A 15,323-nucleotide genomic window follows, 5' to 3' on the forward strand; every position below is an offset into this window, starting at 1 on the left:
TGTTGCGATTTTTAAGAACAAAGATAATAAATAATTAGACGAAAGCTAAACTAAGTTACATGTTTATACGACTATACGTCAAGCAACAAACTTATCTATATGTATCATTTGGTAAAATTGAACATGTCCTCAAATATATTATGAATATAATGGATAAGAGTATATTTTTACCTAGTCATTGAAATTACTACATTTGCAAACTAGAATTTTTATAACAAAAAATTATTAGGCTTAAGAGTGAATAAGACAAAATTTTATGATGTCCAAATAAGATGGAAAGGAAAAAAAAATACATGAATGATAATAGGAATTTAGGTGTAGGCCAATATCTTAAAAAATATATATGAAGTTTAAAAAATAAAGATATATTATATTATGTTAAATTGATTGAATTTTTTTTATAAAAAATAGAGTTTGAATTTAAGTCTAGTTTGATTTAATCTTGATTCAACTAAAATTCACCGGATTATCGAACACATGTGGTTGAAGTTAACGAGTAACTCAGACATTTTGTGTAATATTCAAAAATGATAGATATATACAATTTCGATTTTCACCATCTATAATTTATTCCAATTTTATCCACAATAATTCTCTAATATTTTGTTTGTGAGCGATTCATTTAAAAATCTGGAATTCACTTAAATTTGGTATGTGTCAAATAAAAAAAATCAAATTTAAAATTGATTTAATTCCACCATTAACATCCTAAATTCTTTACTTATATATAATTTAATAATTAAAATATATAATTTAATTTTAATGATCGTAACTTTTTCAATATAAAATTTTATTTGATTAAAACTATTGTGTATTTAATCGATTATTATTCTATTGTAAATATCGTATAATATTTTTATCAATGAATTATTAATTTCCTTTAAAAAAAATATATTCAAAAATTGAACCGCAACCGTTTGTGGCCTTAGATCCGAATTGGTTTTTAGTAACATACCCGATACCAAAAATCCAAAATCACCCTACAGGTCGGCATTTCTTACCCTATATGTGTATATATATATATATATATATATATATATATATATATATATATATATATATAATGGGCCATCTACTTTAGACGTCGACCTTGAAATTCATACGGATCTGTTTGTTCTAGAGGTTTCGATAGTTTAGGTTTTTTCTTCTACTTCTCCAGGTAAGAAATCTGTGCTCAAATTAAGATCGTTCATCCTTAATTTGTTTCTCAGATCACTCGATACTTTCTAATTTACAATTTATAAAACCCTAATTTCCAATTACCTCTTTTTTTTCTTGCAGCGATTGAAATGGCAGGTGGCAATTTCATGGGCAGATTGATGTCATATGTCATCAATGAAGTCCTTGTCAACAGTCTTGCAAATAGGTTTCAATTTGATTATCCATATAGCGATGTGTTTTTAGAAAATTACATTATTGCGTGATGTCTTATATGGTGATTGGTAAATTAGGGTTCTCGTTCAAATGTCTGGATGCGGGTCTTTTTCGTCTGGGGGTCAATTAGTGATTTGCAGAAGTTTTTAGATTGGCAATTATGATTTTGTAGTTTTTGATATTGGTATTCATTGCAGCAAAAGGATTTTTTAGGTTTTTAATTTTACATATTGGGATTAATTTTTTCTTGTGCTGCAAGTCTGCAACACTTCTATATTGCATGATTATTTTTTTGATTTCATGCTTGTTTGGGGATGATATATAATCTTATTGTTATTAGAATCAAGCTAAGCTTCTAACTGGTTGGTCCAATCGAAATTTTCCGTTTCTTTTTGGACTTTCGTTGAAGCAAAAGACTTTCAAGACTTTCTTCAATGCTATTCTGCAGTGCCATGGTGCACTGCAGCTGGAATGGTCTTGAGTATATTGTTTTACAGAAGTAGTTTTCAATCTGCTAAATTGATGTTTTCTCGTTGAAATATCAGGATGCATTTATTTTTTATTTTTTTACGTTTAGAGATCAATGAGTAGTTTCTGGTTTGTTTTTTGTTGGCGAGAGATTTTTCAAGGTTTTTCGTTTTTGTTCATTATGGTTGAGTTTCTTGTGTTTAAATATTTGCATTTGATAGCGTCTTATTTCAAAATTATCTTGTCAATTTCCTGCTGGATTGGGATAATTTTTCATCTGTTTTTAGAACCAACTAAGCTTCTAACTGGTTGCCCCAATTGAATTCTTGGTTTCTTTTATGGGCTTTCTTTGGAGCTAAAGATATTCAATACGTTCATCTATGCTATTCTTCAGTACCATGATGCACTGCAGGTGGAATAGTTTTGAGTATATTGTATATTTGTATTACGTAAGTGATTTTCAATTGCTAAATGAAGGTTTTCTAAAAAAAAAGTTATAATTTACATAAGCTTCTAGGATGGCAATCAGGATGTTATAGTTCCTGAATTTGGTTGTCTTGGCAGAGGACTTCTCATTGTTTTTTTAATACACCGTGACTGAGTGTCTTGTGATGTATCATCTGCTTTTGAGTACATCTATATTTAATACTCCCATTTACTTTTTGAGATACTATTCATCTAACATCCTTAAATTGTATTCTATTATTAATCTATAAGTTATAACATAGTCATGTGGCATCTTATTTGATTCGTTTTAATGTAAAGTTTATTAATTTATTAATATTAATTTTTTATAATTTTTGAATTTATATATATACCAAGGATAGACTAAATGCATTGGATAGTGTCTATAACATAAATGGGACACTTAAAATGAATAGGAGGGAAATGGGACACTTAAGATGAATAGGAGGGAGTAATTATTTTGTTGATTCTTGCTGGGTTGGAAATGATTTTATCTTTTTGTTATTAAGATTTAACTGAGCTTCTAACTGGTTGGCCCAATTGAATTTATTGGTTTCTTTATGGGCTTTCGTTGAAGCAAAAGATGTTCAAGATTTTCATCTATGCTATTTTGCAGTACCATGTTGTTCTGCAGATGAATGATTTTGAGTATATTGTATTACAAAAGTAGTTTGCAATCTGCTGAATGTGAAGTTTTGCAAAATGAGTGTGATTGATGTTTTCTATTGCTGTGGAACATTTCTTTTTGCATATAAATTCTCTTGCTCGGTCGTATTATTCCTTTTGTTGTTTTGTTTTTTTTTGTTCAAAGTATTGAAACTTTAGGTAATATATATTGTGTTTGCGTAAGCGGATTTGTTTTTGCCTGAATGATAAATGACAAGTCATAGCAGGAGAGGGTGTGTGCAATAGTGGAGCTCTAATTTTTTTCCTTTCTTCCATGCAGCTCAAATAAGCATTTTGTTCATACATCTTTGATTGCTTGTAATAATGCAATTTTGTCAAGAGCCTTGGTTCAAAAATGTATTTTGATTGCAATGGTGCTATGTATTCATTTTTCTGCATCTCACGTCTCTTATTTTATGGGTGATTTTTTATCGTTGAATCATTGCTTCTTTCTCTGGCCATATGGATCTTTCATTTCCTGAATGGCTCGTTCCCTTGAAGCTAGATTAAAAGCGGAAGCTTCTGTAATATTTTTGCTGCATTGTGAAATTATACCCTGTTCTATTGCAGCTCACTAGAAGTTCTGCGAAATTTCTTCATTCATTATTGTTCTCTAAAACTAGAGGTGCTTTCAGTTTAGTTTGTATGTCGGATACGACTAGTGCTTTTGATTGAATGAGCTCCTTTTCTCATTATCATTCTATTTGTAAGGTGGGATTTTGTGCTTGTGATTGAATGCACACTTTTTATCCTCATAAATCTCTGTAAGGTGTGATTTGGCTTAGAAGGCATGTCTAATAAATGTTAATTGATTTTCTCAGTCATGCTTTCCAAAGATTTGCTGTCAGGACCTCCAAGAAGATTGAAAACATCTCTAAAATAGGTAGAATTTCATTGTATGATTTCATGTCCTGTATATGAACTGAAGGTCTGAATTATGCCTAATTATTACTGTGATTCACCAACAGCTCAAGAGAAGAAAGTAGACATGAGTGAGCAACTGAAAGATTTCTCAAAGAAAGTTGAAGAGGTTGAAAAACTTTTTATTGCAACAATTTTCTTCTCATAATATCTACAATTAAGCAACTGACAATTTCACTGCTGTTTGTTTGCAGAACTTGAAGAATCGTCAGTAATTCAATTGGATACCGATACTTCACCCGCTTCTCATGGCGCTAGCATAGAGATCTTGAACTGTGTAAAAACATACATATTACGACAACCTGTGACCAGGTTGTCGGCTCTGTAAAAAGAATGCTCACGATTTTTGTCAATTCCTTGAATCAGTTTGGAACCTGATGTATTAAGCACTGTGTGACAAGCTAAATAACGCCCATGAGTGATGGGCATTATTTATAATAACTTAGATGCCAGAAATTAATGTTAATTACCGAATTGCTAGTTTTTAACAGATAATAAATCAAGCTAAGGGCTATGCAAAGAGAAAGTTAATGTCTATTTATCTATGTCAACTTTACTCTCTCCTCCATCATGAAAAGTACCCTCTTAACCTCCTTACCTTCAACTGGGATCTCATTCGGGATACACAATGCCCTCCCGACCAATATTAACCTATACCACGAATGCATCCTATCCCTTGTTGAAATCATCCTCCACTACCTCTGAGATTGCTTCATAACAAAGAAAATTTGGCTTCTTGTTACTCGATTTTACCCAAAGACTTAATTTCCTAAAACCTTTCCACATAACTCTCAAACAACCTTTCCTCCCCATCTTATCTCTCTATATGTTGGTCCACCTGAATTACATTTGCCTTAAGGTGCCTTTGAACTATATGAACATTAGAATCTGACTTTAACTGCTTATTGGCATGTAATGAAATTGTCTTCTCTTTTGTTGTTGTGATCTTTGCTCCTCCCTTGGTTTAGAGGATAACTTCATGTCTTGTTTCTACTTTTGCGTTGCCTAACTTTTGTTATTTTAATATATAATTGATTATTTTTAAGAAAATATAAAATTTACCAAAAAAAATAAAGATCAGAACTAGCGGCACATTTAGTAGTTGCCATTTGCGTAATTTTAGCAGGAATATCTCTTAATAAATCATTATAATTTGTTCTCCTTTAACAATCTTATTTTCTTGCAAAAATTTAATTCAATATTATCATTTGAAAATATAATACTAAGAGATGGTGAAAAATTACGAACAATTTATTTAATAATTAAAATTTAATTATTAACAAATATATCATAATAATTTTACATTATAAATTATTCTTTATTATAACCTATCAGTAACCGTTTAGTATAACAAGACGCAAGATTAGTAGCGATTAGGAAGCAGAGAAGAAAGACAAGTTAACATTTCAAAACCCCTAAACCCTGATTTTCTGTCAAAACAAAAATGGCAGCTTACTCCGCCATGTCGAGAAATTCAAGGACTCTCATTCGTTTAAGTCTTTGTCAATGGAGGTCCTTCGCTACTGCTGCTGCTTCTACTTGCTATTCATCTTATCTCCCATCATCTTTGTTGCAACGCTCTATCCCTCTTCGAGGTCAGGGATTCAACACTTATGGAATCTATCAAAGATATCTCTCTACTGCTTCGTCCTCTTCTTCTGGAGGTCCTCAAAGCTCAGAAGTAAAAAACTCTTCCAGTACTGATTCTGGTGATGGCGGCAACTCTCAACAAGCTGGTGATGCGGGTAAATCTATTCGTGGATCGGTAATTTCCTTTTTGTTTTATAGGATTGCTTTATTTGTAGCTGTAATATGGAATTTCTTCTAATTTTCTTTGTTTTCTGGTATTGATTGCAAATGCGTTTGTTAATCTTAAGATTGGAACAATTTTTTGTCATTGAGTTGTGGGATTACAATAAGACTGGAGTTTATGCACCGAAATGGCTATGATTTGTTTGAAATTAACGGAATCAAATCAAACTAAACTGGATATGGATCTTCCAATCCAAGTCCTACTCGCAAAAACTGGGAATAATGTTTTATTTTTATTTATTTTTTTACTTTTTTGATTGTTGTGTAGAAGGAATATCTCGCATCTCTAACCACTCTAGTTTCATAATAAGCGATTTACCAACTCACTCTCCAAGGCTGAGACAAATCTAGGTAATGCACTTGTAGAAAGGTTCGGTTGCTTTCACATGATCACAATTCAATTATTAACTCTCTATGTTACTAACTCACATATCTCTCAAAACTTTGAATCATCCTACATCTTAATATCCTATTTATACTTTATAGAATAACAGTCCTAACAAAAACAAATAACTAAACTCTGAATAACTCTAAAATGAATAAAGATAAAACCTTAACTCTAATTCTATCTAATAAAATTCTAAGGATCAAATGTTGTATCTAGTAAGTTAAACGATATAACATTAATCCTAAACACTATGAAAAATGCAAGAATGACGAAATTTAGCAAGTATAATAAAGTTAAAACTAACGCTAAAGTAGTCCCCAAGGCGATATTGAGGGCTTTCAAAGAGGCGTTGACAAACTAGACAATAAAGAAAGAGAAAAAGATATCTATAGGATGTTGAACAGGAGGCAAGCTAAGACTAGGACATATGTTTGGTGAAGCGTATTAACTGTAAGGATCATAAAATTCCAGTTTCTGATTATAATATCAAGGATCAAAGGAGAGAAACTATCCTAATGAAATAGAGAAATAATGCGACAAACCAAGAAGTCGGAGGTCAAGGTAGCTTTGAAGAAAATGAAGTTAAAAAACGGTGAAACTAAACTGTATTCCTATTAAAGTATGAAGATGTTTAGGGTTGATTGAAGTAACTTGGTCTTTAATTTATTCATCAAGATTTAGATTTTAGAGGACAAACAAAATGTCTTAACAGCGATAGAAGTTTTCTAATACCAATTTATTAGAACAAAGGACATGACAAAGATTGCTTCAATTACCAAGGAAGTATCAACCGATTTTATCAACATATTATAGAAATATTTTGGATTAAGGAGAGGAGATTTATAATGAAAACAACTCATCTGTTGAGACAATCGATGGTCTACTATAGGGCTAGAAAAAAGAATTTCCATATTGTTTTCATTGACTTGAAAAGTCATACTACAAGCTACCAAGAGGAATACTCTTGTAGGAAATGTTTAAAAAGGATATTCATGTGAAATACATATAGTATAAGATACTTATCGAGAACTGAAGAAAATATTAGAGCATTTGAAGGGACAATTAATGATTTATCAATCACAATTGGCCTTCATCTCCTAAAGCCATTTTCTTGTTTTTGTGATCCGAGATGAGATAGTTTTGTTTTAAGGACACATGCCTTGGTGCATGTTGTTTGAGAGGAGGTTAATGATGATTTTGAATAATGATACAAGAGTTAGAGTTGCAAAAGTTCAAATTAAGTAGGAGTAAGACGAATGACATGAAGTGTCATTTTAGCACAAACGACATAAATAGAGAACTATGAAGTTTGAAGGAAAAGAAATGGCTCCAAATCAATTCTTTAAATATCTTGGGTACATATTTAGAACGGTGGAAATATTCACATGATGTAATTTTTTAGGATAATTAAGGGTGACTAAAATAAAGAGCAATAACTTGGATATTATATGATCAAGGCGTGCTTCTAATGCTTAAAATTAAGTTCTATCCAACGATCATTAGACCAATGTTACTATATGATCATAATGATGGGCTTTTAGGAAGGATCGTTGTAGCGAGATGGGAGTAACCTAAATGTGGATGCTTAGATGGGGGTGGAAATAATTTGAAAGATAAAGTTTGATACGCAAACATCTAAGAGATATAGACACCGTACATATTGAAGATAAGGTGAAAAAGAATCGTTTAAGATGGTTTGAGCATGTGCAATGACAAAGCATTGGTGAATTAGTTAGAAAAATAGAATGTTTGAACTTAGGATTTAGAAAAAAAGGGCAAGAAACACCAAAGACCACATAGAGAACTACTATGATAGATTATCAAAATAAATGAGGAAAACAGTTCATGTGTATGACTAATAAGATTGATCTATTGATTTATGTAGCCGACCTCAATCTTGTGGGATTTAGGCTTTAACATTGTTGTTGTATATAATATTAATCCTAATAAATGACTAAGATTACTATTTAACGCAACATTGAATAGCTTGGTATTTCACTTGTCTTATTACTAGCACAAGTAGTTCCATGGCCTTGCACGAAAACCTTCATATGCATAACCGTGTACATAGTCCTTTCCACCTTCACACATTCTAGCTTTTGAACAAGCCTTGGCAATCCATTTCAATTCCAAACATACCCATAATTTTTTTTCGGTAAATGGAAAAATTCGTTTCATCATAATGCGCAACAGGAATATTAAAACAAGGTAAAAAGGGCAAGGGCTAGACAACTAGATTGAATTCTCCCCGAGACCTAAACAAGCCAAAAGACCAAAGGGAAAGTTACATGTTTTTCACCGCAAAGTATCTTTCCTTGATACATTCTTTCTAATAAAACCTAAGGACCTAGCTTTAATACTATGTTGAATTTGACAAACTAACATCTTGGGAGCTTGTATTTTGAGTTTGACTATCAAATCCAATACAAGATGCTACAAGGACAACACACCCAAGTTTTTGCCTAGTAATATATTTAGTAAGCCAAAAAGGAAGAGCGGAAGCCTAGCAGGGCCATCAACCCATTTCATGGCAGCCTTTCTAACAATACTGCCAAGAGGGCACTCAAAAAGCTATAGAGAAATAGACTCTTCTTGGTGGAGTCACAGATAGACAGGGCACAAAGGAGAGTCCACCATATCCCATTTTGCATGTCTATCTCTGTTCTTCAATCTATTTTGGACTTTAAGTCGAGCTATTATCCTGTGCTTGGGAAGAACAACTCTACACCATACAACATCTGAGGCTTGAACCTTGATGGAGGAACCAAGTACCAAATGAAACGTTTTTCCTTTTCAGTTCATCTTTAACTTTGCAGATTTGTCTAAAGAACCAGCTCGCATTAGCTTTAGGAACAAAACTCTACCAATTGATCTCCCTCAAGTATCTTTATGGATTCATTTGATCTTATTCCACAGCTTCAAGCTATTAATACCCAGATCCCCTAAGAGAAGAGCACACTTTCTGGTTGTCAAGAGTCAAGACACCCAAACCAAAAGGAACCTTCTACAAATAGAGTTAAAAGATGGATGAAATCCTTAGGGAAGATCAAGAGTTGAGTCTAGTAAGTCGTAATGCTAAGAAAAATGGACGTAATCAGCTAACATTTAGCTGCATAGAAAAAGTTCTTGTCCATCCAACTATTGATTATACAAGCCGACACAAGGAAAAAAGATTAGTTTATCCAACTCTAAAATTTGATGTCATGATTGTGATATTATCTCCCAATTAAGATAACATTGACACTATTAACTTATATCTACAACATCATACTTTTAAGAAAAATGTGAATTTCTCTTATGTTGTGTTTGGAAACCATGTGAATGACCATTAGAATTGGTTTATGTAGCCGACCCCAATCTTTTGGGATTAAGGCTCCGACATTGTTGTTTTTGTGTTTGGAAGCCATGATTTCATTTTAAAATATAAAATTGGCTCAAATTTAGTATTTGGTTGTTCAAAAAAATCACATTTGAATTTGAGCTAATTTCACCCTTATTTTAAAAGTAGTTACAATTTAGAATATGAGAATGACTATCCAAACCTTACCATTCTCATATTCTCGTTCATGATTTCATGAGTAAAATTTACAACTTGAAATGAACTACATGTTTCCAAATACAGCTGGAATTAACATCACATCGATTGTGATAAGTACTTATTTATTTTGGTACAAAAAAATGCTAAAATATTTGTTGATTCAAATGAAACTTGAATGCACACCAATGCAATCAAACAAATGGATGTTCATCTACTTTAGAGTCTTTCCTATAAGCGATTCATTAGCAGGTTTCAAATAAAACAATCATTTGCTTGAGAATTTCTTTTATTCCTATCCATATGACTATCTATGGGAAATTCCTGCTTTTTAGTCATAGTTTTCATTGCTAATCGAGGTTTGTTTCCCTATTTGTTCTTGGGCTACCATTTGGTACATTTAGCTACCCTTTTTTCTTGTCCCTTAAGTGTACTTTTTATTTTTATTTATATATTTTTGAAATATTTGTGAAATACAACGTTTGAAGTTTAGGTATTTTGTGAATTATAGCCTTTATGTTTTTTTTTTTTTTGTGAATTACAGTCACCAAAGTATCAAAGGTCACAACGCTCAGGCCAAATCATAGAATTCCGACCATTTAGTGGTTGAAATTTTAGGCTGAGTGGTCGAAATTTGCTCGAACGTTGTTTACATTGATACTTTGGTGGCAATAATTTGCAAAAAAAAAAATAAAAATAATTGACGCTGAAATTCGCAAAAAAAAAAAACATTTGAGGTTGTAATTCCCAAAAGTCCTAAACTTTAAGATTGTAATTCGCAAATTATTCTATATTTTTTCATAAAAAAAATCCCTGTTTGTTTAGTGTAGGTTCGTGGACATCGGTTACATGCGTTAGATTTTATGATTTCTATAGAATCAACTTTCGTTGTTGTTATTTAGTAGTACCTTATTCCTAATACGTGGCTGTGATATTGGTTCTGTGTAGCCTGTTTCGTGGATGAGCTTCTTTTTGTTACTTGTTACGGGAGCAGGGATTGTATACTACTATGACAAGGAAAAGAAGCGACACATTGAAGGTAGACTACTGTGGTGAGTTTTTTTTTTTTTTTTTTTTTTTTTTTGTAATTGACCTAGCTAACATCAATGGAAGTGTGGGTTTAAAATGGAAGCCTTTTTGGAATTATTTAAAGCAGATAAAGTGCTCAAGAAGGAAAGAGAACATTTGAATGGATACTTAAATCTAAAAAATTTCGATCTTAGGATGTTTAGATCATAAGGGTTCAAATTAATTTTTAGTTTCATTTGATTACTGTGAAATCATGCGTAGTTCTTTTCAAATGTAATTCCTCTTTAGTGTGTCTTTGTCTTGTTTGACAATGTATGCTGATCAATGTAAGTCTAAGCAATTCGACTTTCCCTGTAGAAATAAGCAGCTCATCAAATGCAGTCAGACAAGGTCCATCTGTGGGCCAAGCAGCTATCGGAGGCCCATTCAACCTTATTAACCATCACGGGAAACCTGTCACTGAAAAAGATTTTCTGGGTCAATGGACAGTCTTTTATTTTGGCTTTACTCATTGCCCTGATATTTGCCCTGATGAGCTTTTCAAGCTTGCTGCTGCAGTCGATAAGATAAGTAAGTAACTGGATTATGTGTTTGTTACACTTGTTTCATTTCATTGTGCAATTTTGCATGCTTGTTTCTTTTCCATTTTTACCTCTGTAACTAAATTTTTAAATGCTTCTAAATCAGATTTTGGCTATGTAGTAGTTTTTTGCAAGCATTTTATGCCATCTTCTGGACAACAGTTGAATGAAGTCTCTTATTTGTATGCTTTGACCAAATATTATATTCTCATTATGTTATTGTCTTATTGATCAGAAGAAAAATCAAAAATTGATATTGTGCCAGTTTTCATCTCTGTTGATCCTGAAAGAGATACCGTTGAGCAAGTCAGAGAGTATGTAAAAGGTACTGCCACTATTTCTTCCTTTAAAAATGTTCACTTTATTGGGAATTGGGAAGGGGGGAAATCAGCTTTGGCCATGCGATTCATGAGCTGTAAGGTAGAGCCTACGATCAGTGCTTTTCTTCACTTCATTGGCGTATTATGTATATGGCTTTATGCTTTATCTGTCTTGAGAAGCTAGTCATGAGATAGAAACTAAGACTGCTGCCCCTCCTTTCCTTGACCTCTTTTTGATCTGTCTTTGTATCTTGAGGATTTAAAGATACAAAACCCATCAAATTCCTCGACATATTAACTAAACCAAATCCTCATAAATCCCTAACAGCAGGTGCTGAAGGAGAGTGCAAAAAAGCAATATGAACAATAGTTCATGACTCTTGTTTCAGATGCTTTATTGTTTTTGTTTCCTACCATACTCACAAAATTAACTTTTGCTTGATCATTTCCAAATCTCAAACAAATTAACTTTTTTCACTGTTTTTAAACCCTTGACAACTTGATGCTACAAGAGAATCCAAGAATGAAATCGTTACCTTTTTAGGATTAAACTAGTTAGATTCTTAAATTGAGAGGTTAAAATGCTTAAAGAGAAAATAGGAATTAGGTAGAAAAGCCCCCAAAAATTTCGTCACCGTCACAGATAATTAGGGTTCTTGATGGCGGAGTGACACATTTAACTAGCTTGCAAGTTCCTACCTCTTGATCTTCAAGTTTCTCTTGAAATTTGAAGCCCTTTTACATACTGACATCGACCAGATTGGTCAATAGGGAATGGAATGAGAAAATAAAAGTTAGAAAGTGAAGGGGGATCATAGTACTTGTTGATTTAAGAAACTGCTCAGAACCAAATCTTACCTCGTATACCTTACATGTCAGATAAATAATGTGAATTAAGCTTCTAAATGTGCTTTCTAACAATCAAGTAACATTCATTTGGAGCACTTGTTCTAGCTTTACCTGATTTTAACAAGTTATTTGAGTTTGAGGCGTATGTTAGTGAACTTGGTGTTGGTGTTGTACTTCATCAAGAAAATCGTTTAATTGCTTGCTCTAGTGAAAAGTTGAGTGTTGTCAAATTTAACTCTTCACTATCATATGTATAGCAAAGAAGTCTATGCAATTTTTCAAGCTTTGGATCATTGGTGATTGGTCACACTACATGAGACAAAATCGGTTGTCTTGCATCATGAGAGTTTGAACTTTGAAGCACATCCATGGTCACGGATTTTAGCCAATACTAAAAGATGCTTATATCTTACTCTTAACCTTCATAAACCCTATCCAGCTATCCCCTTTCCCCGAGCAAACAATTTTAAAAAGAATAAAAAATAATGTTATTTGTCTACTGCCAAAGAATAACTAGCTGTGGTCTATGGTAAGATATAACAGACGCACATCTTTCTTAACCATTTGACGTGAACATGTTTACTTGTAGCTATATCTAAGACAAATGTTCATTCATTGGAATCATGCATTGTTTCCTTGTTGGAGGTGGTTGGAGAATTGGGGAGGAGGAGTCTTGAGCGCTTAATCTCCCCTTTCTACGTTTGTACAGCCTTGTATAGTATTATCTGTTCTTTATTGCATAGTAAGAACATGTGTAGCTGATATAGTATTATCTGTTCTTTACTGCATAGTAAGAACATGTGTAGCTGATATCATAGTCTTTATTGCTTATTTAAGCATGTCACATGATTTTTAGCTTGTCTGAACAAATATATTTTGTTCTCTTAAAATGCAGAGTTCCACCCAAAATTGATTGGACTAACTGGTGATCCCGAAGAGATACGGAAAGTTGCTCGTGCTTACAGGGTGTACTACATGAAGACAACAGAGGAAGGCTCAGATTATCTTGTCGACCACTCTATAGTCATGTACGTATAAGTTCATTGCTTTATTACTTTTCTAGAGTGTTGATTTTCTTCTTGATTGAGTCACATAGTACTTCCTGATGTGATTACCTGGAAAAATATTGTTGAGATTTTGACATCTTTGCAGGTGATTCCTGAATAGCATCCTCACTATTTTGGATTTAAATGCAATTATCTATAATACGCATTATCTTTCCACTTGCAGTGTGCTTGGATAGAAATGGAGGGGAAGTGAGGTTAGCAAAGAGAGGGGAGGGAGAACTAAGAAGTGTTTATTTGTATAACTTTACAACTTTAGAAGGTTATGATTTATTGAAAGGGAAAAGGAGATTGGATCCTATCATCTTTCCACGTGTAATCCTTCTCCCTCTTCCCCTACCCCTCCCCATATCCCCATCAATATCCCGATGTAGGATAATTGATCTATTACTCCTCTCCTTTCTCTTCAAATCGGGTCATCCTATCATGCTGATCTCTTATCCCTACTTTCTACCAGATGTTTCCCTTGTTACAAATGGAATTGTTGTACTTTGGTATGTTCTTGATTATTTTTAGTGTTTATGATCTAAATGAAGTATTCAAGTGTCCACTCCCAGTGCCATAAGGACTAACTTGGATACATAATGTTAAATGAAGTTCCCTGCTAGGCGCCAACAGAACATATGGAGGTACTGCCTGAAGGGAAATACAAGTTGTCTTTTGGTTTGACTATGCATATGAATAAGGAAGCTTTCTTTTTCATCATACGGTGTTGGGAATTCCTTGGCAAGATCAACTGGGATTGTTGGTTACTGACTGATTGTTCAATGATTATGGAATTTCATAGGGGTAAAATAATTTCTTAAAGCTAGTCCTGAGACCAGGGAGTGCTTATTAGTGCTGATTCATATTATTCATAAGATCATAATACATTCTGGCTCTCTAAACCCTGAAATTAATGTGAAATCTTGAGGGCGAATGAATGATTTGGTCTTTGTGATTGTTGCGAACTAGTATTGGGCTTATAAAAGCATACTTCATTTTCTCGAGTTTTCCCCATCTACCTTGATCCTTCCTCGTCTTACAAGCTTTTTAACATGTACGAGACACTAAAATGAACAGAGGAAGTAATGATCTACGGCATGTACCACTCTATGCTTGTTCATCAATTGCATGTCTCACTGAATGACAATTGTAGGAATACTGTTATGTTGCTTACATTCATCTTGCATATTGCAGGTACTTGATGAGCCCTGAAATGAAGTTCGTAAAATTTTTTGGAAAGAACAATGATGTTGATGGACTTGTTGATGGTATGATCAAAGAGATAAAGCAATACAAGAAATAGGCATTACATGTTAGTATCTAAAAACTTGAGGCGTTTGTTCATTTCCGGGATGATATTTGTTTTGCAATATGGATAAGTTTTGAGAAAATAATGTTGATGGGTATTTTTCTACTTTGTTCAAACTGGGAGATGATGAATAGACTCAACTTCTTGCCTCCAAAAGTATCTTTCCCTTGTACACTTGGAGCAAATGCAGTGTTGCTAGCATATGCAAAGTCATGTACTCTGTAATCTAGCCATTTAGGAGGGAGTCGCTTCTTTTGGATTGCAAAACTGGTTTGGTCATTTCTGATATCTCTTTACATTATGTGGACACAGATAGTTCGGTTCTGTAACAAATTTGAGGATGCTCATATTTTTTTCTTTGTTGGAATAATACAATGTTGAGGGCCTGGAAACCTGGTTGTAACCTTCGTAGCTCCTTTGATTAAGGGTATGATTTGCCATTATCCAATGCTTTACGGGGGATCTTATGGTCATAACTTATATGAGCGAGATATATTAAGTATAATGATGATGATTACGAAAAGAACTTATGGGAGAAATTCAAATCTGTGGGGGAA

The 15,323-nt window shown here is 33.2% G+C and overlaps 2 protein-coding genes across 2 annotated transcripts; both read left to right on the forward strand.

The window, feature by feature from the left end:
• The first annotated feature begins 1,052 nt into the window (after positions 1–1,052).
• LOC130804757 (uncharacterized) lies at positions 1,053–4,420 on the forward strand. The gene is made up of 5 exons (XM_057669323.1): positions 1,053–1,159; positions 1,282–1,366; positions 3,795–3,856; positions 3,942–4,003; positions 4,089–4,420. Exons 2-5 carry the CDS (start codon positions 1,290–1,292, stop codon positions 4,107–4,109), a joined length of 222 nt encoding a protein of 73 aa, XP_057525306.1. The 5' UTR covers positions 1,053–1,159; positions 1,282–1,289; the 3' UTR covers positions 4,110–4,420.
• Positions 4,421–5,241: 821 nt separating this feature from the next.
• LOC130804759 (protein SCO1 homolog 1, mitochondrial-like) lies at positions 5,242–15,181 on the forward strand. The gene is made up of 6 exons (XM_057669330.1): positions 5,242–5,659; positions 10,578–10,668; positions 11,016–11,228; positions 11,475–11,564; positions 13,304–13,436; positions 14,652–15,181. The coding sequence occupies exons 1-6, from the start codon at positions 5,339–5,341 to the stop codon at positions 14,758–14,760; spliced, it is 957 nt and encodes a 318-aa protein (XP_057525313.1). The 5' UTR covers positions 5,242–5,338; the 3' UTR covers positions 14,761–15,181.
• Positions 15,182–15,323: the final 142 nt, after the last annotated feature.

The sequence above is a fragment of the Amaranthus tricolor genome, chromosome 17, assembly GCF_026212465.1.
Source record: "Amaranthus tricolor cultivar Red isolate AtriRed21 chromosome 17, ASM2621246v1, whole genome shotgun sequence".
Taxonomy (NCBI): Eukaryota; Viridiplantae; Streptophyta; class Magnoliopsida; order Caryophyllales; family Amaranthaceae; genus Amaranthus; species Amaranthus tricolor.

Bases quoted from the DNA above. Each gene is read 5' to 3' on its own strand.
- LOC130804757 (XM_057669323.1), top strand. From the start codon at position 1,290: ATGGCAGGTGGCAATTTCATGGGCAGATTGATGTCATATGTCATCAAT. The intron at 3,857-3,941 runs GTAGAATTTCAT...ATTCACCAACAG, and splicing joins TGAAAACATCTCTAAAATAG to CTCAAGAGAAGAAAGTAGAC. The intron at 4,004-4,088 runs GTTGAAAAACTT...GTTTGTTTGCAG, and splicing joins TCTCAAAGAAAGTTGAAGAG to AACTTGAAGAATCGTCAGTA.
- LOC130804759 (XM_057669330.1), top strand. From the start codon at position 5,339: ATGGCAGCTTACTCCGCCATGTCGAGAAATTCAAGGACTCTCATTCGT. The intron at 11,565-13,303 runs GTACTGCCACTA...CTTAAAATGCAG, and splicing joins AGTCAGAGAGTATGTAAAAG to AGTTCCACCCAAAATTGATT. The intron at 13,437-14,651 runs GTACGTATAAGT...TGCATATTGCAG, and splicing joins GTCGACCACTCTATAGTCAT to GTACTTGATGAGCCCTGAAA.